General features: G+C 39.1%; 2 protein-coding genes across 3 annotated transcripts in view; both read left to right on the top strand.

The window, feature by feature from the left end:
* NEDD1 (NEDD1 gamma-tubulin ring complex targeting factor) overlaps positions 1 to 22685 on the top strand; it is a 296141-nt gene that overhangs the window by 154569 nt on the left and 118887 nt on the right. The window lies entirely within an intron of this gene.
* The window catches only part of CFAP54 (cilia and flagella associated protein 54), a 309026-nt gene that overhangs the window by 261075 nt on the left and 25266 nt on the right, over positions 1 to 22685 (top strand). For both annotated transcript variants that reach the window (XM_055576675.1, XM_055576666.1), the window contains 2 exons: positions 10918 to 11024; positions 13916 to 14057. In XM_055576675.1, coding sequence (XP_055432650.1) covers positions 10918 to 11024; positions 13916 to 14057 — 249 coding nt within the window. The remainder of the gene's footprint in view (positions 1 to 10917; positions 11025 to 13915; positions 14058 to 22685) is intronic.

The raw sequence follows: 22685 nt of genomic DNA, 5'->3' as shown, positions 1-22685 counted from the left end.
GAATAACAAGGTTTTATGCATCAACAATAACATCTGACAATTAGCATGGACCCATGAACTGGTGTCAGACAGAGATTAGAAGTGGAGCACCAACTAACAAATTCTAATTTAAACAGGTTGCTTGAGTAATTTTCATAAGCCACAAGCAAAGACACAGAACACACAGTTTTCCTATCTTAGTTCAGGGACATTTTTTTCCACCTTTGACAATAAGTATGTATGTATTGGGTCATGATAAAAGATGCAGTGGCTGCCATAAATCTCAGCTACATAATCAGGAAATGCTGATTTAGGAGAGCTAGATGTTCTCAAACCTAAGAGTCTATTTTTTCAGAAGATAACACTGAAGTTTTTTTGATAATTTAAATATTATTTGTGAGCATTCATCTATTCATTATCTTAGGCCTTCAGTGTAGAGTTTAATGTAGGAAAAACTGGGTGAAGCTCATGAAACCCCACGAGATGATACAGGTATTCTACTTCATTAACTTCACAACAACTCTATGGGATAGGTACAATTGTCCCTCAGTATCCACAGGGGATTGGTTCAGAAGCCCCTCAGTTATCCACCAAAATCCAGAGATGCCCAGTCCTTTATATAAAATGGCAGGCATGTGTGCTAAGTAGCTTCAGTCGTGTCTGACTCTTTGCAACACTATGGACTGTACCCCACCAGGCTCCTCTGTCCCTGGGATTCTGCAGACAAGAATACTGGAGTGGGTTGCCATGCACTTTTCCAGGAGATCTTCCCAACCCAGGGATCGAACCCACACTTCTTAGGTCTCCTGAATTGGCAAGCAGGTTCTTTACCACTAGTAACACCTGGGAAGCCCCATAAAATGGCATAGCATTTGCACATACACTCTACACATCTTCTGTATACTTTAAATCATCTCCCCATTACTTATAAAACCTAATATGATATAAATGTTAGGTAGGTAGTTGCCGGAACATGACAAATTCAAATGTTGGTTTTTGAAACTTCCTGAATTTTTTAAAATATTTTTGATTCGCAAGTTGTTGGATCCATGGATGCAGAAACCCTGGATTATAAATTATACTATCCTATTTAACAGAATTACCTTTAGTAGAATATAATAGAACCACACATGTTATTCCTTGAAACTTCTTTACAAGCAAAGCATCTTTTGAACCATTTCAGTGTCTCCTAAGGACAATTACTGAAGAGACTGCCAGAGCTTATGATTCTAATGAACCTCCCAGACACTGGCATTAAAAAGCGTTGTGAAGAATGGCTGATTTAGACAGAAGACTACAGCTTAGCCTTAAGGAAATATAACCATGACCAAAGGTTTGATGGTCCAGATTTGTCTCAAAATTACACTTTAGGGCCTTTAGCTTTAAAGCACCTCATATTCTTGCTATTTCTAGCATCCAGGGTAACCAGTAGAATGCTTTAGCTCACAAGCCAGCCTATTTGAGGTTCAGAATGAGACTGGAGTTATGTTTATAACTTGATAAGGCTCAAGGAATGCAACCCAGAGCAAGCAGAGCAGGGGAGGGGCAATAAAGCTTCCGTAACTGGCCCTTCCTTTTGGCCTGAGACCTAAGTTGGAGGGATGCAAACGACTGCAGGGGCTATTGCGTTGAAGGCACAGCCCAAGGCATGTTCTTCAGAGGCCACGGAAGTGGTAGGCAGACAAGCATGATCAAGTTAAAGAAGTCTGATCAGGCAAAGCTTGCCAGACTCCATCTGGCAAGTGAAAACACAGATTTGTACAGAGCTAAAATAGTTCTTGGAGATAAATTTATTCAGAAGCCCAACAAGTCTGGGAACAAGAAATACAGAGCTAGTGCTCTTTTTTGGAGGTTTTTATACCCCTAAGAAGAGCAAGACACTATTTCAGGGTCCCAAACAAACAGGCTATGCATTCAAGACAAGCTGAGGCCTAGCTGGATGGTAAAGGATGAGTTAGGATTCCTGGGAAAACTAACAAGTCTTAATAAAAGCAGAAGCTCAATGTTATTAACTTGGATGTTAGGAGTGCTATAACTAAGATCATACAGATGCCCAGGACCTCCCCTGAGGTCTTCTAGATTCTGGGACTTGTTGCCTAAGTGATTAACTAGAGTTGGTCCTGCATATGGGGCCCAAGATTACCTCCAGCTTCTGGGAACTGGGGAAGACAAAAGCTGGATAAGTGAGGCAGGAACTGGCATCTGATAGTCCCTAGCCCTTGCAGAGTGTGGTCAGGAACCAATACCACCAGCACCCCTGGAAGCTCATTAGAAATGCAGAATCTTGAATCTCACTTTAGACTCACTGAATCAGAATATGCATTTTACTTGCACGTTCTAAAATGTATGCACTTTCAAGTTTGAGAAACACTGGTCTAGACTGGTGATACCAATGCACTTATACTCTAAAGATGACTCTCCAAGAAGTATTCTATTACCAATTCATATAGTGGGCTCCACTGGTAACCTCTGATTTCTTTTGGTCCCACCCAAGTCACATGTCAGAACTGAAAGGAAACTAGAATACCTAAGCAACACTCTCATTTTACACATGAGGAACAAAGTTCCATAGGGGTAAAATAACCAATGTCACAACTCATAAGTGACAAAAAATAAGAATGCAAACCTAGGTCTTTTCATTTTAAATATTAATTTCTATATAAAATGTGTATAACTAATTGCTTGCTAACTAATTAATAAAGCATTTATTGAGTGCATACTGTGTGCCAAGCATTTTGTTGGGCGATTAAGATATCAAGATGAGGAAATTACAAATCAGCTTGATCTAATGGAAGTGGAAAGTAGATTCTTCTTTCATTGTTCCTGGGCTGTAAGGACAAGACAATTTTTTTAAAAAGTGATATTTGTTTTTAAAAACTAATATTATATTAGTTTCGGCATAATGATTGCATATTTTTATACATCACGAAATAATCACCATGAAAAGTCTAGTTACCATCTGTCACCATACAAAGTTGTTACAATATGATTGACTATATTTCCTATGTTGTGTATTATATCCCTGTGACTTATTTATTTTGTAACTGAAAGTTTGTAGCTGTTAATCTCCCTCAACTATTTCACTCATCCCCCAGCCCCTCTCCCCTATGATGACCAAAAGTTTATTCTCTGTATCTATGAATCTATTTCTGTTTTGTTATGTTTCATCATGTTTTTTAGATTCCACATATAAATGAAATCTTGTCATATTTGTCTTTCTCCATCTGACTCATTTCACTTAGCATAATACCCTCTAGGTCTATCCATGTTGTCCCAAATGGCAAGATCTCAGTATTTTTATGGCTGAGAAATACATAATTTTCATTGGCATATATATAATTTTGAATTAGTGTTTTTTGCAGAGGTGGGATTGTTGGATGCTATGGTAGATCTATCTTTCAGTTCAGTTCAGTTCAGTCACTCAGTCGTGTCTGACTCTTTGCGACCCCATGAATCGCAGCACGCCAGGCCTCCCTGTCCATCACCAATTCCCGGAGTCTACTCCAACTCATGTTCATCGAGTCAGTGATGCCATCCAGCCATCTCATCCTCTGTCGTCCCCTTCTCCTCCTGCCCCCAATCCCTCCCAGCATCAGAGTCTTTTCCAATGAGTCAACTTATCTTTAATTAAAAAAAATTGTTTTCTATTGTGGCTGTACCAGTTTACATTTCTACCAGCAGTGCTTCAGTGTTCCCTTTTCTCCACATCTTCATCAACGCTTGTTATTTGTTGTCTTTTTTATAGTAGCTGCCCTTTTAGGTGTGAGGTGATATCTCTCTGTGGTTTTGATTTGCATTTCCCTAAAAGTTTTTGATGCTGAGCAGTTTTTCACGTGCCTGTTGACCATCAGTGTGTCTTCTTTGAAAACATGTCTGAGATCCTCTCAGATGTCCAGTTTTTAACAAGGTTGCTAATTTGTTGCTTTTTTTTTGAGGTTGAGTAGCATGAGTTCTTTGGATAGTTTGAATACTAATATCTTACCAGATATATAATTTGCCAGATTCAAAAAAATATTGCTAAGGCCAATATCAAAGAGCATATTACCTATGTTTTCTTCTAGAAGTTTTATGGTTTCAGGTCTTACATTTAAGTCTTTAATCCACTTGAGTTTGAGTTTATTTGTATATATAGTGTGAGAGTAGTACAGTTTAATTCTTTTGCATGTAGTTGTCCAGTTTTCTGAACACCATTTATTGAAGAAGTAGTCTTTTTCCCATTGTATATACTTGCCTTCTGTTGTAGAATGATTAACCATATAAGTGTGGGTTTATTTCTGGGCTCTCTATTCTGTTCCATTGATCTATATGTCTGTTTTTGTGCCAGTACCATTCTGTTTTGATTGATATAGCTTTATAGTAGGATTTGAAATCAGGGCGCATGATATCTCCAGCTTTGTTCTTATTTATCAAGATTCAGTTCAGTTCAGTTGCTCAATCATGTCCAACTCTGCAATCCCATGGACTGCAGCATGCCAGGCTTCCCTGTGCATCACCAACTCCCAAAGGCTACTCAAACTCATGTCCATTGTGTTGGTGATGCTATCTAACCATCTCATCCTCTGTCACCCCCCTCTCCTCCCGCCTTCAATCTTTCCCAGCATCAGGGTCTTTTCCACTAAGTCAGTTCTTCACATCAGGTGGCCAGAGTATTGGAGTTTCAGCTTCAGCATCAGTCCTTTAATGAATATTCAGGACTGATTTCCTTTAGGATTGACTGGTTGGATCTCCTTGCAGTCCAAGGGACTCTCAAGAGTCTTCTCCAATACCACAGTTCAAAAGCATCAATTCTTCAGCGCTCAGCTTTCTTTATAGTCCAACTCTCACATCCATACATGACTACTAGAAAAACTATAGCTTTGACTAGACAGATGTTGGTAAAGTTATGTCTCTGCTTTTTAATATGCTGTCTAGGTTGGTCATAACTCTTCTTCCAAGGAGCAAGTGTCTTAATTTCATGGCTGAAGTCACCATCTGCAGTGATTTTGGAGCCCCCCCAAAATAAAGTCTCTCACTGTTTCCATTGTTTCCCCATTTGTCCTAGTTCTGTAAAAAATTCCATTAGTATTTCAATAGAGATTACATTGAATCTGTAGGTTGTCTTGGGAAATATGGTCATTTTAACAGTTTTAATTCTTCCAGTTCATGAACACAGTATATCTCTCCATTTGTTTCTGTTGTTTTCAGTTTCTTTTTATTGATGTCTTACAGTTTTCTGAGTACAGGTCTTTCTTTTACCTCCTTGGTTAGATCTATTCCTAGGTATTTTATTCTTTTTGATGAAATTGTAAATGGGATTCTTTGCTCCTTCTGACAGTTCATTGTTAGTGTATAGAGATGCAACATTTCTGGATATTAATTTTGTATTCTGAAACTTCATTGAACTTCATTTATATTAGTTCTAATAGTTTTTCTTGTGGTGTCTTTAGGATTTCTATATATAGTATCATGTCATCTTCAGACAGTGACAATTTTACTTCTTTCTCTAAAATTTGGATACCATTTATCTTTTTTTCTTGTCTGATTGCTGTACCTAGGACTTCAAACACTATATTAAATAAAATGGTCATAGTGGGCATTCTTGTCTTATTCCTGAACTTAGAGGAAAAGCATGATGTTACTTGTAAGTTTGTCATATATGGCCTTTATTATATTGTTGAGGTATGTTCTCTTTTATACTCATGCTGTTGAAATTTTTTTTCACCATAAATGGATGTTGAATTTGTCAAAAACTTTTTGCGCATCTATTGAGATAATCATGTAATTTTTATTCTTCGGTTTGTTAATGTGGTGCATCACATTGATTGATTTGCAAATACTGAGTCATCTTGCATCCCTGAGATAAATCTCAGTTGATCATGATGTACACACAAGACAATTTTAAATATAGTATCCCTCAGTGTTTGTAAAAAATCACATCACTTTTTTTTCATTGAAAAAGTCTTTTCAGAAGTGAATAAGGAAGCACTGGAAAATTTTTCATGGGTGTATTACCTCCTGAAGAATCCAGTCCTGGATATGCAAGGTGATATAACTTATCCCTGAGGGTAAAGACAAGTTGGGAATAGATCTAAACACTGTTCTCAACTGAAAACTAAGTGGATTAGATGAGAACAGGCTGGGGGATCAGATGGGAAGCTGGTTTGGGATTAGCAGCAGATCTAAGAGAATATGGAAAGTGAGGTATCCAGGTCAGGTTAAGGAGCCAGGGATGATCATGGGGCTACAAATGACAGCAATAATGCTCTAAATACCACTTAAAGCAATTCACATTGACTCAGTCCTCACATTGATCCGTTGGATGAAGATTACCATATCTTCTACTTTACAAATGAGAATACAGAGGCATGATGTTTTAATAGTTTTCCCAAGATCACACAGCCAGTAAGTGGTGGAGGCAAACCCAGGCACCCTGGCTCCAGAGCTCAGGCTCACAACAACTCTGTGAGTTTAGTGCTTTATTATTTAATTACAGCCCTATTTTATTCAAGTTAATTTTGACTTCAGGCTTTTATATTTTGAATCCAATTATCTATGCCAGGCTTCAGTTAAGTTCAGTTAAAGAAGTCTTTAAATTGTGTTGCAAAACCATTGACAAGTATCAGTTTTAGGAGGGACAGTGTCATTTCCATAATCAGGGGTTAAATATAAGGCATAGCTTCTATTTAAAATTTAAATTAAAATTTAATTTAAAACTAATACAATTATGTAAAGTTTAAAAATAAAATAAAATAAAATAAATAAAAATTCCAACTAACATGCCTTGGGGAACTTGACTAGTTCTTAGCAGATTAATGGAAATTTCAGAAATATAAAGATGTTAGCGTGTAGCAGGTGTATGACTGAGTTGCTTGCTGTGCACCTGAAACTCTCACAGCACTGTTGTTCAGCCATACTCCAACATAAAATAAAAGTTAAAGGAGATGCTGTAAGCACTGCTAAAGAAGTACAAGATATCACTCCTGTCCTCGGAGATTTTATATGCTAGCCTGGGAGTCAAGGTGAACAAACACAGGCTGAGAGCAAACACCACTAAGCACTGGGAGATCTTGAGCTAATCTCTTTGGGATTCATTTCATTTTCTTTTCAGAAATGTTTCGTCAAATTTTCCAAAGTTTGAAAAGTCAAATATTTTTAATGAGTAAAAAAAGAACAATTCTCTGTCTAGCTCTCCTTCTCCCTGAATCTCTCTCCTCAGATGTAATTGCTGCAAACTCTTTCAGCTGTTTTTGTTTGGTTGTTTTGCTTTCTCCCATTTAACTAAATTATGTGCTCAGGTGATGATTTCTCAAGGGATCAGCCTTACACACTCTTCTTCTCTGCACATTCTCCTAACTGAGTCCTATCACAATTCTTAAAGCATAGTCAGTGTTTATGTTATGACTATGTAAATGTCACTCACTGCTGAGCCAAATAAGGTACTATTTCCTTTCTTGTCTTCTTTCCTGCAGGAAAAAAAAAAAAAAACACTAACAAAAACCTGCCTCACTTTTGTTTCACTTAGAATTCTCTGTATTTTAGAATCTCTTATTTTTCCTAAGGTTTCAAATAACTATACAGTCCTTCTCCATGTGGACAAACTCATGAACTTGTCTCTTAGTTCGTTTTTTCTTTCCTTCCGAGACATGCTTCAAACTGGACCAATTGCTTTCATGGCTCAAATATCATCTTCAGAGCCCATTCTCCATCCTCCTAATAATTCCTTCCTCTCTGAGTTGGATTCCCTCGCTCCCATGTTTCTCTCTGTCTTGGCTTGCTCTCTCATGTTAAATGAACACATCTTCCATCTACCCGAGAAAGAATGTGCTGGAGGTTCTGGTAATTCAGAGCTCACCAGACTCCACAGATTGCATCCACGGAAAGCTCTAGCAAAGAATAAAGCATGGCAGGATGAAGAAAACACAGATAGCCATTAGAGAGACTCAGGTACCCAGGAGGAGCTGCCTGGTCCTCTCTCAGTTACACGGGACACATGCTATCTATGGGTCATGAACCACTGAAATATGGTGAGATATGTTGGTTTCAAGAAAGCTGCTGTCTTACTTTGGAAGATCATGATCAGAGGATAAGTCTCTGATCATGTAGTCAAAACCAGACTGTGGGGCCAGACTCAATGAGAGAAGTGATGATAAAAATAGACTCCAGATGTAAGTAATCAACATGTGTATTTTCTTAAAAAAAAAAAAAAAAGTGCTGGTAAGCTGGCACAGGCAGCCTCCTGGTGTGCTTCACACCCAAAAAAAGAGCTGTGTTAATTATTTGCTAGTACATTCCATTCAGCTTTGGTCAAGGAACAGTTCCATGATTTCAGTCCTCTGAGATGGTTACCAAGGTGGCAATGGATTGAGATTATTCCTGCACTTACATAGGAAGTAAAGAGACCTTGTATACCTGACCAAAGGTAATCATTTTAATACTTAATTCACTGTTGTCTCGGCATAGAATTCTAGGTTGAAAATTATTTTCCCTCAAAATGTAGGAGGCACTCACTGTTCACTGCCTCTGGGAATTCTGCTTTGCTGTTGAGAGTTCTGTTCCCATTCTGATTCCTAGTTCTTTATTTGTGACGTCTTTCCTCTGCAAGCTCTGGGGATCTCCCCTCTGTCCCCTGTGTTCTAAAGTTGCATGGTGCACCTTGGTGTGGGTATTGTTCTGGATCTTTAGGGTGCCTCTTTCAATATATGAAGTTTATTCTTTGGTTCATGTAGATTTGTTTCTTTGATAATTTGCTCCTTCTAATGATCTCTGCAATTTTTGGAATTTCTGTTATTCAGATATTGAGCCTATTAGATTGAGTGTTTACTTTTCTCATCTTCCCCTGACCCTACCATTTATATTTTTAAATTTAGGTTTATTTGGGGGGAGATATATTTAACTTTGTATTTCAGTAATCTTTTATTGATTAGTTGTTATGATCATATATTTTTTTAAAATTTAAGAGTGCTTATTCTCTGTTCCATTTTAATAGCATTGTGTTCTAATTTTTAGATGCAACCCTGGCCTTTTTCTGTCTGAGGATATTAATTATGGTTTCATTGACATTTTCTTCTGCTCTCTGTCCTGTATCTGATTCTCCAAGTCCCTTTATTACATTAGTTCTGGTCTCTACCTTTCATTTCATGTCTAGTGACCCTTGGCTGTTCACTCATGTTTGAGAAAATGAGAATCATATTTAGTCAGGCTTGTGGACTTTTGGCCTCACTGCAGTGTAGCTGAGCTAGCAATTTCATTGGAGGATCCTGAAATGTTAGATCTGAAGTTCTCTTCTCTTCATCTGATAAATTTTCCCAAAGAGGATCTTCTAGATTCCTACTTGGTTTTCTACGTTCTGGGTAGGGGCTAGAGTGGGATAAAGGGATGCCTCTTGTTCAGAATACGGACTTTCACTTATCAATGTTTTCAATTCAGCATTTCATTCCTGGACTAATGTCCTTCCTGAGCATAGATCTTCTTTTTCTAAAATTTTTAATTGGAGGATAACTGTTTTACAATATTGTATTGGTTTCTGCCATACATCAACATGAATCAGCCATAAGTATACATATGTCTCCCCGCTCTTGAACCTCCCTCCCACACCATTCCACCCCTCTAGGCTGTCACAGAGAACCTGATTTGAGCTCCCTGCATCACAGAGCAAATTCCCACTGGCTATCTATTTTACATACGGTAATTCGTATGTTTCAGTGCTACTCTCTCAATTCATCCCACCCTCTGCTTCCCTCACTGTGTCCACAACTCTGTTCCCTATGTCTGCATCTCGTAGATCTTCTCTGATTTAACCTCAACAGTGAAAGAAGTTTGGCCAGCGTAGACGAGGCAGAAAAGGAGGAAGGGAGTCTCCTGGTTGCAAGAACTCAGAGAAGAGATGGGAGGGAGATTATTCCTGAGGTTGTTGAGGTTCTTGGTCATGCTTGTCATCGGCAGCCCCTCTGAGGCCAGGTAGGACACCACCTTTCCTCTCTGCTGACTCAGCTATGCTCTTCCAGGTGATTTCACAATGTTGCTTCCGTCTCTCATCTACTTCATTTTCTCTTTTGCTTCTGTCTTTGTGAATTTATGACTTTAAGACATTTTTTTTTATTCTTAATTCATATTGGGAGACTGCAGGATCTTAGTTCCCTGACCCCTCATAGGGATTGAACCTATGCCACCTGGGGTGGAAGTGCAGAATTCTAACCACTGGACTGCAAGGGAATTTCCCACATCCCTTTACTCTCACTTTAGTTTGACTTGAGAGGAACCAGAGATAAATGAATGCACTTAATTAGTCAATTTTGATCATCAACTCTGGGGTGAAGCTTTCTTATATCTAAAATGAAGGACTTAGAGCGGACCACCTCTAAGTTTCTCTGAATCTCAAATTCTATAAATTCATTATAAAGAGGTGCCGTAGAGTGTAGGCCTGACTCTAAGAACTGTCAAGAGTTCAAACATTAGGTAAATTACTAAAGCATGAGTTATTAGGAGACGTTTCATCTTAGAGGTGGGGGCTGAAAAATTGTGTGTGGGTTGCACGCACAAAGAGAAGAAGAAGGGAATCGCCTGAGTGCACAAAAGTAGCCAAGACCACTGATGGGGAAAGGGGCATTTTGAGAAGGAACAGGAAACCAAGTTGGATATTTACCAGGTATATATCAGAACTTGTTGCAGAGGACCTTCAAAGGCTAAATTTTAAACTTAACTGCAGTAAGAAATGTCAGTCTTTAAAAATAATATAATCTTAGTACCAACTAGCATTTATTTTCATCTCATAACCTTTGCACAATTCTTGTTCATATCATTTCTCTTTAAAGGGAATTGGGGGGAAAAGCCTCATTTTTTCTCTTTCAAAGAAAAGCCTTTTAAAGTATAATGACATTGTTTTGAGAACCAATGCTGTAGTTTTTGAGGTGGAGTGTAATTTTGATGTCACATTTGAGATGTCTTTTCATTTTCTTACAGGTTTTATTGTTGTATGCCTATAATATGAAGCCCCTGAATATTTCTGATGTTGCATCTACTGCTTGCAACTGTGTGTACGTAGGCTCTTTCTGGGTTCCACTAAAAAGGCAAGTAAAGATGGATTATCTGCAATTCTAACCCTCTTTGCTGATATTTTCATAAGGTTGGCTGTTTCAGTAATATACACGGTAAATCCAGGAGAACTTCTGGAAGACATTTTTGGAAGAATCTTCCTTTTACTTAGAGAAGTATGATATTTCAGTGGTTAAGAGCATGAACTCTGACTTCAGTCTTCTTTGGTTCACATGCCAGTGTGGCCTTCCCTATCTTAGTATCCTTGACCAGGCTACTTAACGTCTGTGTGCCTCAGTCTCTTTATCAATAAAATAAGAATAATAATAGGACCTAGTATTGCTGGAGTATGTGTTGGAGTTTTGTCCTAGTATTGTGGGGCTTCCCTGGTGGCTCAGAAGGGAAAGAATTCGCCTGCAATGTGGGAGACCTGGGTTTGATCCCTGGGTTGGGAAGATCCCCTGGAGGAGGGCAGGGCAGCCCACTCCAGTATCCTTGCCTGGAGAATCCCCATGGATAGAGGAACCTGGTGGACTGCAGTCCATGGGGTCACAGAGAGTCAGACACGACTGAGCAACTAAGCACAACAAATTGGAGTAACAGTTCTAGTACTTCATAAACAGATCACAGAGAGTACAAACATGCTGTCTGTAGTTTTGCCTGTAGTTTAGGGTGTGTTTTAAAAATAACTTAATGTGACTCTGTATTAAGTTGTAATTAAGCCCAAACTCCATCCCCATCCTAGCCTCATCCTTCCCTCTCTGCGCAGTCCTATACGTTGGCCAATCCTATCTGTTCCCCCGTCAGAAGTCTCTGCATCAACCACATTGTTTACCTCCCTCTTCATCCAACAGTGGATGGAGACTCTTAACTTTCACTCATGCCTGAGTTCTGTCTCTTCTGATTTCACCTTATTCAGTTCCTTGTTTGTTTTCATTTTTTTTTCTTTGCTTAGTTAATTTAGTTGTGATTCCACTATTTGTTACTGTTGTGACCTTAAGCCTAACCCATTCCATTTTCTCATTTCTGAGATGGAAATAATACTCTGCCTACCTTTGGGGGTTATTGTTGGGATCAAGTCAGACAGTATATGCATATGCGTTGCATGCATGTATAATATATGCATATACTTTGTAAAACCAAAAGCACTGGGCAGATGTCAAGTTTCTTCACGGCCTCCTACACCTGTCAGCCTCGGCTCCTCCCCCTGTTCACCACCTACTAAGTGCTCAGTGAACAGAGACTTGGTGCTTCTCCATCCTTCCGAGGAGAGTCTGGTTCCTGCTTCCTGATTTCCATTTGGAAAGACTGCCTGGCCTCACCATGAAAGGGAATAAAACAAGAGATGTTTCAAGAGCTGGCATACTTTCAATTATTCAGTCAACTTTCTTTTCTTTTTTTTCGGTGAAATGGCAGAAAATCTTAGACATAAGACTGTACTAGCACCACTAAGCCACGACACTGGGAAATCACGCTCCCACCTTTGTTGTCGTTCAGTCACTAAGTCATGCCCAATTCTGCTCTTACCTTGTACATCCAAAACGTAGCAGGATTTTAGAACTGCATGATGAAAATGATTATAATTTCTGCAGAACAGAATGTAATGAAACTGACAGGATTCTTTTTTTTTTTTTTTTTTTAACTACAAAACGCTCTTGATTTTGGTGTGTTTATGATCAACAGTAGGGTGATTAAAGTTAGGGACACGCCCCTGTCGCTGAGGCTCTTATCGGGGAAGCTAACTGACAAATGTTCATCTGATTCATCCCTTGGTGATACAGTGAAAATAGACTATTTCTCTCACCCAGGGTGGAGTTCCTTGTGTTCCTATGGGGGTCAAGCTAAGGGCAGTCTATAGGGAGTTGCTCTTGTTAACCATCCTTTAGAAGGCAAAGTAAGAGGATGCTGTGGAAAACTGGGGAATTGATATTCCTGCGTTTGTACCTGATGTCATTTTGGTTTTTTGCATTGTCTACTTCTTTTACATAAAAATTTCCCTCCATCCCTGGATAGAGACCTGTGGATCCATGCACATTTATGCACGCACCTGTTCTCTGCATACCTGGATCCTAGAGTCACCAAGAGCCCTGCAGGTGGCTGTTTGTTTCCTTTCACTGTTTTCATTGCTTTTCCAGCTTCTGACCTCATTGACTAGTTAACTCCTGCCTTCGACACCTCCACAAGACACTGGACTGTGACTCCAGAAGCTTTCTGGCCTCAGTGTAATTACCACTGTGTCCTCTTCCCTCACCCTTGGCTTTTGCTTTTCCTTCTTTCTTGATTCTTCTCCCTAACCCCCACTCCCCACACGGTACACGTCACTGTATGGGCTCCTTGATTGGTCTCTTAGAGCCATGGCTGACTTGTCCTAATTCTTAGCTTCAGACCAGCCAGCCAATCAGAGATGGTACTGCGTTTAAGCAGGAGTGGATCTTTTATCACTACCTGGTGTTTCTTTGCCGAAGTAGATATTTATTTCCTTTATTTTCATCTTAAGCAATATTTTGGCTGTCTACATTCCTTTTCTCACTATGCCTTTGTGCTTGTGCTGCTGTGCTTAGTCATACCCATTTCCTTGCAACCCCATGGACTATAGCCCACCAGGTTCCTCTGTCCATGGAATTTTCCAGGCAAGAATACTGGAGTGGTTACCATTTCCTCCTCCAGGGAATCTCTATTATGCCTTTGCCAGTGTATAAATCTGAGTGTATAACTAAATCATAAACATCATACAGACAAGAATCACATCTCTTGGCTCATGTCTCTTGAATGAAGGAATAATTGAATGAGTGATGTTTGGGGGGGGCAGTTGCCAGAAATCTAAGTGTTAAATAACTAAGGATTTATTTTACACATATTATTGATTCTGGGAATAAATGAATGCCTTTCTTTTAAAATAAGATGCATATGTGTTTATTATTTTTAGAGTTATTTCAGTTCATGAGAAACTATCTAATCTTATGCAAATTGCTGAAATATCATTGCCAACAACTCCTGAAGTTACTTCAAATGAAAATTTACGTGAAGTAGAGGAAACAGAAGAGAAATCAATTGATGCAGAAATGGAAGTAAGTTAATGGAAAATTATATTGCAGGATGGATGCCATTATCCATAATCATTTAAATTATTTTTTACTTTGTCAGAGCAGAACGAAATGTAGATAACAACATTATCTACATAACTAAATGTAGATCATGTGGTTCTTCTGGCCTTTACTTTCTCTACTTAGGGAACCAAATATGACCCAACTTTTGGACACATAAGTAATGTTTTCTTCAAAGCTCTTCTAATACTAAGAATCAGATGGTAATGAAAACAAAGCCAACCAAGAGCAATTATTCAGATATCACCATGGCTCCTAAGAAACAATGCTCTATAGCTTTATAATGTTACTTTTAATTTTTCACTCTAAGTCTAATATTTGAGCATTTTTATTATGCAAATAATATGTGAAGAAAAATTAAAAAATATAGATAAGCGTATATCTTTCAGACTTTTTCTGCACATCTGTATTTTTCTAACTAGAAAAAAAGGCATATTATATTAACGTTATAGTGTGTTATTCATCTGATTACAGAGTTGAGTGATTTTGTGATGACTGATGTTCATGTTTTGGAGGAAAGGGTTATTTCTCTTTTATTCCTTCTGTGTTCTAAACCCGTTGGAAAATGTGACACAGGAAATGGATACTGTATATGGAGATGTCAAAACATCAGCATTGTTACTGATAAAACTGATTAGCAAACATGGCACTGGATCTATGGCCAAATAAGCTTGTTAGTATTCCACCCCTAAATTAGCCAGACTTGCCCACCTAGTCACACAGTTATGTAGCATACTTGTGTGAACATAGGATTTCCACCACTCCCCTCCTGCCCCTGGAAGGCTGAACACATGGAGGAGCAGAGAATAATAGTCCTGTGGGCAGGGTGCCTCCAAAAATGTAAGCAAAGATTGCCTTGATGGAGCTGAGCCTAGCACACTCTGTTGCTTTTCTCAGACTCATCAGTCAAATAAGTGACCCTGCTCTCCTGGCTAGGTCTGAAAGGAGCTACAAGTGTCCCTCCTTCTCAGGAGTGGAGTGTAAGTTCCTAATCCTCTATGGAAAAATGAGAGAAGCAGAGAATGTGTGTCCTCCCCTAACCACTTGCTCTTTGAATTTCCATTTGTACATTCATCAGTTTCTTGAGATATGTGTTCCCTAGTTACTGCAGCAAATTTTTTTGAAAAAAAAAAAAATCAAATAGATGGACAAGGTTTAAAATGAAAAGGGACAGTCTCCTGCCCAACATGTCCACAGCTTGCAGTCCTGCAAGCAGTCCACTTGCAGCTCTTTCAGCTGTTCCTTTTGTTACTTAGTTCCAAGTCTATAAATAATTTGCAGAATCAGTTGCGAAAAACAAGGCAACCAATACAACTTCAAATCCAAGTGAGTCCACTGGGCTCCATGGCTCCCCACACCAGCCTCCAGGCTGGCAGAGCACCCATTCTCTGGAGCATCCCCAGGCACTGGGCTGCGGCGAAGAAAGGGAGCACAGCATAGCCTGGTTCTGCAAGTTTACATCATGTCACTTCCTTTCACATGTCACTGGATGAATAATTCACAAGCCATGCCAACAATTCTGCTACCAACTTGGCAAGAGGAAAGCCAGAATAATGATGAATAATGCTACTGAGAGCCAAAAATAATTAGTTTTCTCCCTTGATGTATCAATTCCATGTAGTATCTCTTGATTTTACTATGATGTGTAAGGACTTGAATCCCTTATACTTCTCAACTGTTCCTTTCCCCTTCCTTTCTAAATACTGTTATATCACAGAATTTAATTAAGCCAACATTCAGTGTTTACATTATTATAACCCTCTAAACTGTGAACACTGTTTAGAGGGTACTGTGGTTATTTTCCTTTCCTATAAAAAGTTTGATTTTTCCTCTATCTGTCTTTTTTCTTAGCTTCTCTCTGGTCATTACATGAGGACTGTCATGTTCATCCATAAATTTTTTTACCCAAACATAAATACTTATTCTCAACTCTTCTTTCCCTTCCTGGAGGCCCCTCTCTGACTCTGGTTAAGGACTGGTCATCCCCAATGCTGGTGGCACACCTCTAATTCTGGGACCTCCCTCTGCTGCTTTTCTGTTTGAATTCCCAGCCACTTGGGTCCCATATCTGTTTGACTTCTCTGTTAGCTTTTAGGATCTTTCGTTTATTTTTGAACCGATGAATCTTTTTTTTTTAACCACTTTTTGCTAGTTTGATATTTAATTGGTTACCAATAAGAAAACATTTTTAGTTCTTAAAGAGTATGATTGGTATGGGCTCACTTTGTTTTCTTGTTTACCTCATCTTCACACCAATTATGGGAAAGTGCAAAATCTAGCAACTCTCCTGTTCTTCAGAATATACACGTGGGTGTTTTTTGGTCTAAATTTACCAGTGACGTGAATGAGTGCATTTTTCCCTGTTGTGAAAGCACCAGTCCTGTAAGAGGATTATCAGGCAAGAACAGTTAGTCTTTGCAAAGAAACAACTTTCCAGAGTTTGTATCACCTGTGCTCTGTGCCTACATTTATTATAGAACTGATAGCTTAGAATTTTAGTTGCACATCCTTTACAGGTCCCCAAATGTTATGGCACAAATTACCAGATGTTTAACGATAGCAATACTATCCTGAGAACTTACAATAAATCTCCTGGTAGATCAGATACCTCAAGCTCATGAGATTCATATACGTAATTCTTTTCCTAAAGTGCATTGTTGCCCTTTCACATCTGTTTTAAAGAACTCATTTTTAAACTTCTTTCATAAATCTCTTACAATCATACTTTTTTAGTCATAGACCAAACTTAACAGATCCTGAGCCATAACCTAGACTACTCTTTGCTGAAATTGTCCTTGAATCCATTATTAGTTCGTAAAAGGAAAGTGATTGTGTTTCTCCTGAACCCATTTGTCTTCCCAGCTGACATTGTCTGAGACAGGAGATTGAGTGTCCATAGAGTAAGCATTCTAGGTTGTGCCCTGCCACTCAGCTTTATACCAAGTGTTAGTCACCTAACCTTCCCTGGGACTAGTTTTCTCCTTGTCTCTAGCCATAATCTTTTCACTCAGATACCACTGAGATGAAGAGATGGCTCCTTGGTGAGAATGAGTCATCAGAATTTCCCTGGAAGTCAGATGTCGGTATCAAGCTCATCCCCATTAGCCCAGCTCCTGAGTTAAGAAGTTGACTATGAATACAAACAAATTAGGAATAAACAGGGAAAGTGGGGGCATTTGGCAGGCAGAGGGGACAATCCAGATGACCCACCTTGCCTGAGTCAAGCTTTGCATCTTGCTTTCATGTCCTGACTAGAGTGATATGTATGAGTGGCTCAGTTCCTGAGAAGAATAAACTCCTTTCAGTCCTGATGTTCTCCTCTGTATTTTTGAGTTTGTTTTATTCTCCAACTTAAAAATGTTTATTCAACTTTAATTAGGGCATTGTGAAATGTGTTCCAGTTCTGGTTGGTATTTATATATGCAGGAATGTCACAAAGTGAGGAAAAAACTAATATTTTTAGTGTAGGTGAATTAGCAAACAAATTAATTCACAACATTTGAAAGTTGTGAAATATAACATTTTCTTTTTTTCCAATATCCTAACCAACATGTAAGGGAAAAAAGCACCTAGGTTCTGAGTTATATCAAATACATTCCATTGACTAAAATCTGCTGGTTCGTTGTCATGACAACCTTCAGTTGGAGCTAATTAGAATTTAACTAGGACACTTGAAGAGATCGATTCTGGTTGGGAATTGGACAGGATTTCATAACCTCTATAATCTAATATATTTACTTCTATCACAGTATAGATTTTTGCTGGGTTGTTAAACATAAAGGTTCAGAAAATGTGCCTTTGGTTGATATGGAGGTAGTGCATCTTGTTATGTTTCTCATTCCCTTCCTTTTTTCTTTTTTCCCCTCCAAATCCCTATGGTCTGGAATAAGCCAAAAACTTGAGAACACAGATATTAATTTAAGATGTTTTGGGAGGGCTACAGAACAGGTGTTGCAGTCACTTCTGGCTTGAAAACATGTCCTTCTTCCAAAATGAACAACACTGGCTCTGAATCACTGGGTTATTTTAACCTGTCATTCTTCACTTTATGGGGTATCTTCAGAGCATATCAGGTGCTTTAAAGCATAGGAAAGATACAAGCCATTCTGATTTTAAGACAGAAACACCTTTTCGGAATGATAACAACATAGTAATACAAAAAGCCTAAAATAGATTTACCAGGTCATCTAAAATGAGTTTAGTAAACATGTGTGGGACACCTGATTGTATAAGGCAATTAAAGTTAGTTAACATATCCCAAATATCAAAGTACCATGAAAACGTAGAACAAAATACAAAGCATTAGCATGAATTAACACATTATTATTTTTTTTTACTTTTATTTTATTTTTAAACTTTACATAATTGTATTAGTTTTGCCAAATATCAAAATGAATCCGCCACAGGTATACATGTGTTCCCCATCCTGAACCCTCCTCCCTCCTCCCTCCCCATTCCATCCCTCTGGGTCATCCCAGTGCACCAGCCCCAAGCATCCAGTATCGTGCATCGAACCTGGACTGGCAACTTGTTTCATACATGATATTTTACATGTTTCAATGCCATTCTCCCAAATCTTCCCACCCTCTCCCTCTCTCACAGAGTCCATAAGACTGTTCTATACATCAGTGTCTCTTTTGCTGTCTCGTACACAGGGTTATTGTTACCATCTTTCTAAATTCCATATATATGCGTTAGTATACTGTATTGGTGTTTTTCTTTCTGGCTTACTTCACTCTGTATAATAGGCTCCAGTTTCATCCACCTCATTAGAACTGCTTCAAATGTATTCTTTTTAATGGCTGAGTAATACTCCATTGTGTATATGTACCACAGCTTTCTTATCCATTCATCTGCTGATGGGCATCTAGGTTGCTTCCATGTCCTGGCTATTATAAACAGTGCTGCGATGAACATTGGGGTACACGTGTCTCTTTCCCTTCTGGTTTCCTCAGTGTGTATGCCCAGCAGTGGGATTGCTGGATCATAAGGCAGTTCTATTTCCAGTTTTTTAAGGAATCTCCACACTGTTCTCCATAGTGGCTGTACTAGTTTGCATTCCCACCAACAGTGTAAGAGGGTTCCCTTTTCTCCACACCCTCTCCAGCATTTATTGCTTGTAGACTTTTGGATCGCAGCCATTCTGACTGGCGTGAAATGGTACCTCATAGTGGTGTGATTTGCATTTCTCTGATAATCAGTGATGTTGAGCATCTTTTCATGTGTTTGTTAGCCATCTGTATGTCTTCTTTGGAGAAATGTCTATTTAGTTCTTTGGCCCATTTTTTGATTGGGTCATTTATTTTTCTGGAGTTGAGCTGTAGGAGTTGCTTGTATATTCTGGAGATGAGTTGTTTGTCAGTTGCTTCATTTGCTATTATCTTCTCCCATTCTGAAGGCTGTCTTTTCACCTTGCTAATAGTTTCCTTTGATGTGCAGAAGCTTTTAAGGTTAATTAGGTCCCATTTGTTTATTTTTGCTTTTATTTCCAATATTCTGGGAGGTGGGTCATAGAGGATCCTGCTGTGATGTATGTCAGAGAGTGTTTTGCCTATGTTCTCCTCTAGGAGTTTTATAGTTTCTGGTCTTACATTTAGATCTTTAATCCATTTTGAGTTTATTTTTGTGTATGGTGTTAGAAAGTGTTCTAGTTTCATTCTTTTACAAGTGGTTGACCAGATTTCCCAGCACCACTTGTTAAAGAGATTGTCTTTAATCCATTGTATATTCTTGCCTCCTTTGTCAAAGATAAGGTGTCCATATGTGCGTGGATTTATCTCTGGGCTTTCTATTTTGTTCCATGGATCTATATTTCTGTCTTTGTGCCAGTACCATACTGTCTTGATAACTGTGGCTTTGTAGTAGAGCCTGAAGTCAGGTAGGTTGATTCCTCCAGTTCCATTCTTCTTTCTCAAGATCGCTTTGGCTATTCGAGGTTTTTTGTATTTCCATACAAATTGTGAAATTATTTGTTCTAGCTCTGTGAAGAATGCTGTTGGTAGCTTGATAGGGATTGCATTGAATCTATAGATTGCTTTGGGTAGTATACTCATTCTCACTATATTGATTCTTCCGATCCATGAACATGGTATATTTCTCCATCTGTTAGTGTCCTCTTTGATTTCTTTCACCAGTGTTTTATAGTTTTCTATATATAGGTCTTTAGTTTCTTTAGGTAGATATATTCCTAAGTATTTTATTCTTTCCGTTGCAATGGTGAATGGAATTGTTTCCTTAATTTCTCTTTCTGTTTTCTCATTATTAGTGTATAGGAATGCAAGTGATTTCTGTGTGTTGATTTTATATCCTGCAACTTTACTATAGTCATTGATTAGTTCTAGTAATTTTCTGGTGGAGTCTTTAGGGTTTTCTATGTAGAGGATCATGTCATCTGCAAACAGTGAGAGCTTTACTTCTTCTTTTCCAATCTGGATTCCTTTTATTTCTTTTTCTGCTCTGATTGCTGTGGCCAAAACTTCCAAAACTGTTGAATAGTAATGGTGAAAGTGGGCACCCTTGTCTTGTTCCTGACTTTAGAGGAAATGCTTTCAATTTTTCACCATTGAGGATAATGTTTGCTGTGGGTTTGTCATATATAGCTTTTATTATGTTGAGGTATGTTCCTTCTATTCCTGCTTTCTGGAGAGTTTTGATCATAAATGGATGTTGAATGTTGTCAAAGGCTTTCTCTGCATCTATTGAGATAATCATATGGTTTTTATTTTTCAATTTGTTAATGTGGTGTATTACATTGATTGATTTGCGGATATTGAAGGATCCTTGCATCCCTGGGATAAAGCCCACTTGGTCATGGTGTATGATCTTTTTAATGTAACACATTATTTTTGAGACACTGGTATGTGCAAGAATTTTCTAGGCTTGAGGAGATAAGAACATACTGAAATCAGTACAATTAAGTCCCTGTCAGGAGGAGCTTAATCACTGGCTGAGTATGGTCATAGGTACCCAGATGTTGTTCATAATGAGCCCAGCTGCCTGGTGGCCCTTAGCAAGAAAAGTCTGCCATTCAAAGAAACATAAATTTAATATTCAAAACAGTTGAAAATACATCTAAATCTTCATGGAGCTGCTCATAAGAACATCTGAGAGGGAATCCTTTCATCGTATACAGCATAACTTCTTTTAAATCTCCTTCTCCCAACTGCCTTGTTCTTTGTGCCTCCCTGGCTTCCATGGCTGCTCTCTAACCTCTGAACCTTTCCCTCCAGCCCAGTGGTGCTAGTGGTAAATAATCCACCTGCTAATGCTGGAGATGGAAGAAATGTGGGTTCAATCCCTGGTTCGGGAAGATCCCCTGGAGTAGGAAATGGCAACCCACTCCAGTATTCTTGCCTGGAAAATATCATGAACAGAGAAACCTGGCTACAGTCCATGGGGTTGCAAAGAGCTGGACATGACTGAGCAACTAAGCATGTACTCCCTCCAACTCAGTCTGCATGGAGTGTTTTGCCTCCTCTCAACTTCCCACTCTGGCTCAGCTCTTGATTATTGAAGTCGCCTTGTCTCTCTGACACCTTCCCATTTTCCTGTTTCCTCCATTCTGGGTGCTACACTTACACAAAAGGGCAAGGTTGCTAGAAGCCTTCTCAATGGGGGGACTGTTGATGGCAACTATTCTAATTTATCATTTAAACAAATCTCATTAACATAGGGTTGTGTGTGTGTGTGGTTAAAGAGAAAGCTGAACTAGACTTTGTCTGTGCTTCAGTAGCTCAGGCAGCATTCTATTAGCCTGTAGACTGAAATAAAGACCATGTTTCTTTAAACCCCCAAATACCCTGTGCCCCCTTACTATTGCATATTGTTTTGGCCATTATCTCTTTCTGTGTCTCTTTCTGTCTCTTGACTTTGAATTCCTTTGCTCGGGGGTCTGCTTCATCTTTCGATGTTCAGTACCTCGCCCGGTAACTGACATGTAGTGCCTCTTCAATAGTTGCTCATGAAACTTCTCATTGGAGACCTATGGAGAGCGCCTACTCCTGACCAAGGATCCAGCAGGAGATGAGATGTGAAGTCATGAAGCTGGATGTTATATCAGGGTGTCAGGGGTGCAGGGTGAATGTAGGACACTGGGAAAGCAGGGCTGGTGAGGGGTGGGGGTTGGAGAAAGTGGGGGCAGCACCCAGAAGAGCATCCCCTGACCCATCCTGAGATTTGCTAAGATAACCCTGATGGCATGTGGAGGAGGGATGTGGGAAGCAAGAGTTTGGAGGATGGAAAGCAATTTAGAATGTTTTTTTTTTTTTTCTTTCCATGAAACTGGTGAATGACCACGAGAACTTCAAAGTCAAAATGTTGGCTCTGTTAGTTTTGTAGTAACTCAGAGGCCCACCACTCATAGAACCAACAGATGCTCCTTCTTAAGGGGGAAAATGGCAAATATTGAGCAAGAGACCGTCTGTGCCCTCCCGGCCCCCCTTGCCAACTGCAGCATCCCTCTGGCAGCCTTCCCAGAAATTGATGAGCTTGGTGCTTCCCTTGTCTTCATTTCTAGGCAGAAAGGTCACAGGAGGTCCTTCACAGCCCAACAGCAAATCAGCCAGTTTCTGACACATGTACGTCATCTACCTG

Source organism: Bubalus kerabau, chromosome 1 (genome assembly GCF_029407905.1).
Source record: "Bubalus kerabau isolate K-KA32 ecotype Philippines breed swamp buffalo chromosome 1, PCC_UOA_SB_1v2, whole genome shotgun sequence".
Taxonomy (NCBI): Eukaryota; Metazoa; Chordata; class Mammalia; order Artiodactyla; family Bovidae; genus Bubalus; species Bubalus kerabau.
Note: the sequence above shows the minus strand (reverse complement) of the source record. Positions and strands in the feature narration are given on the sequence as shown.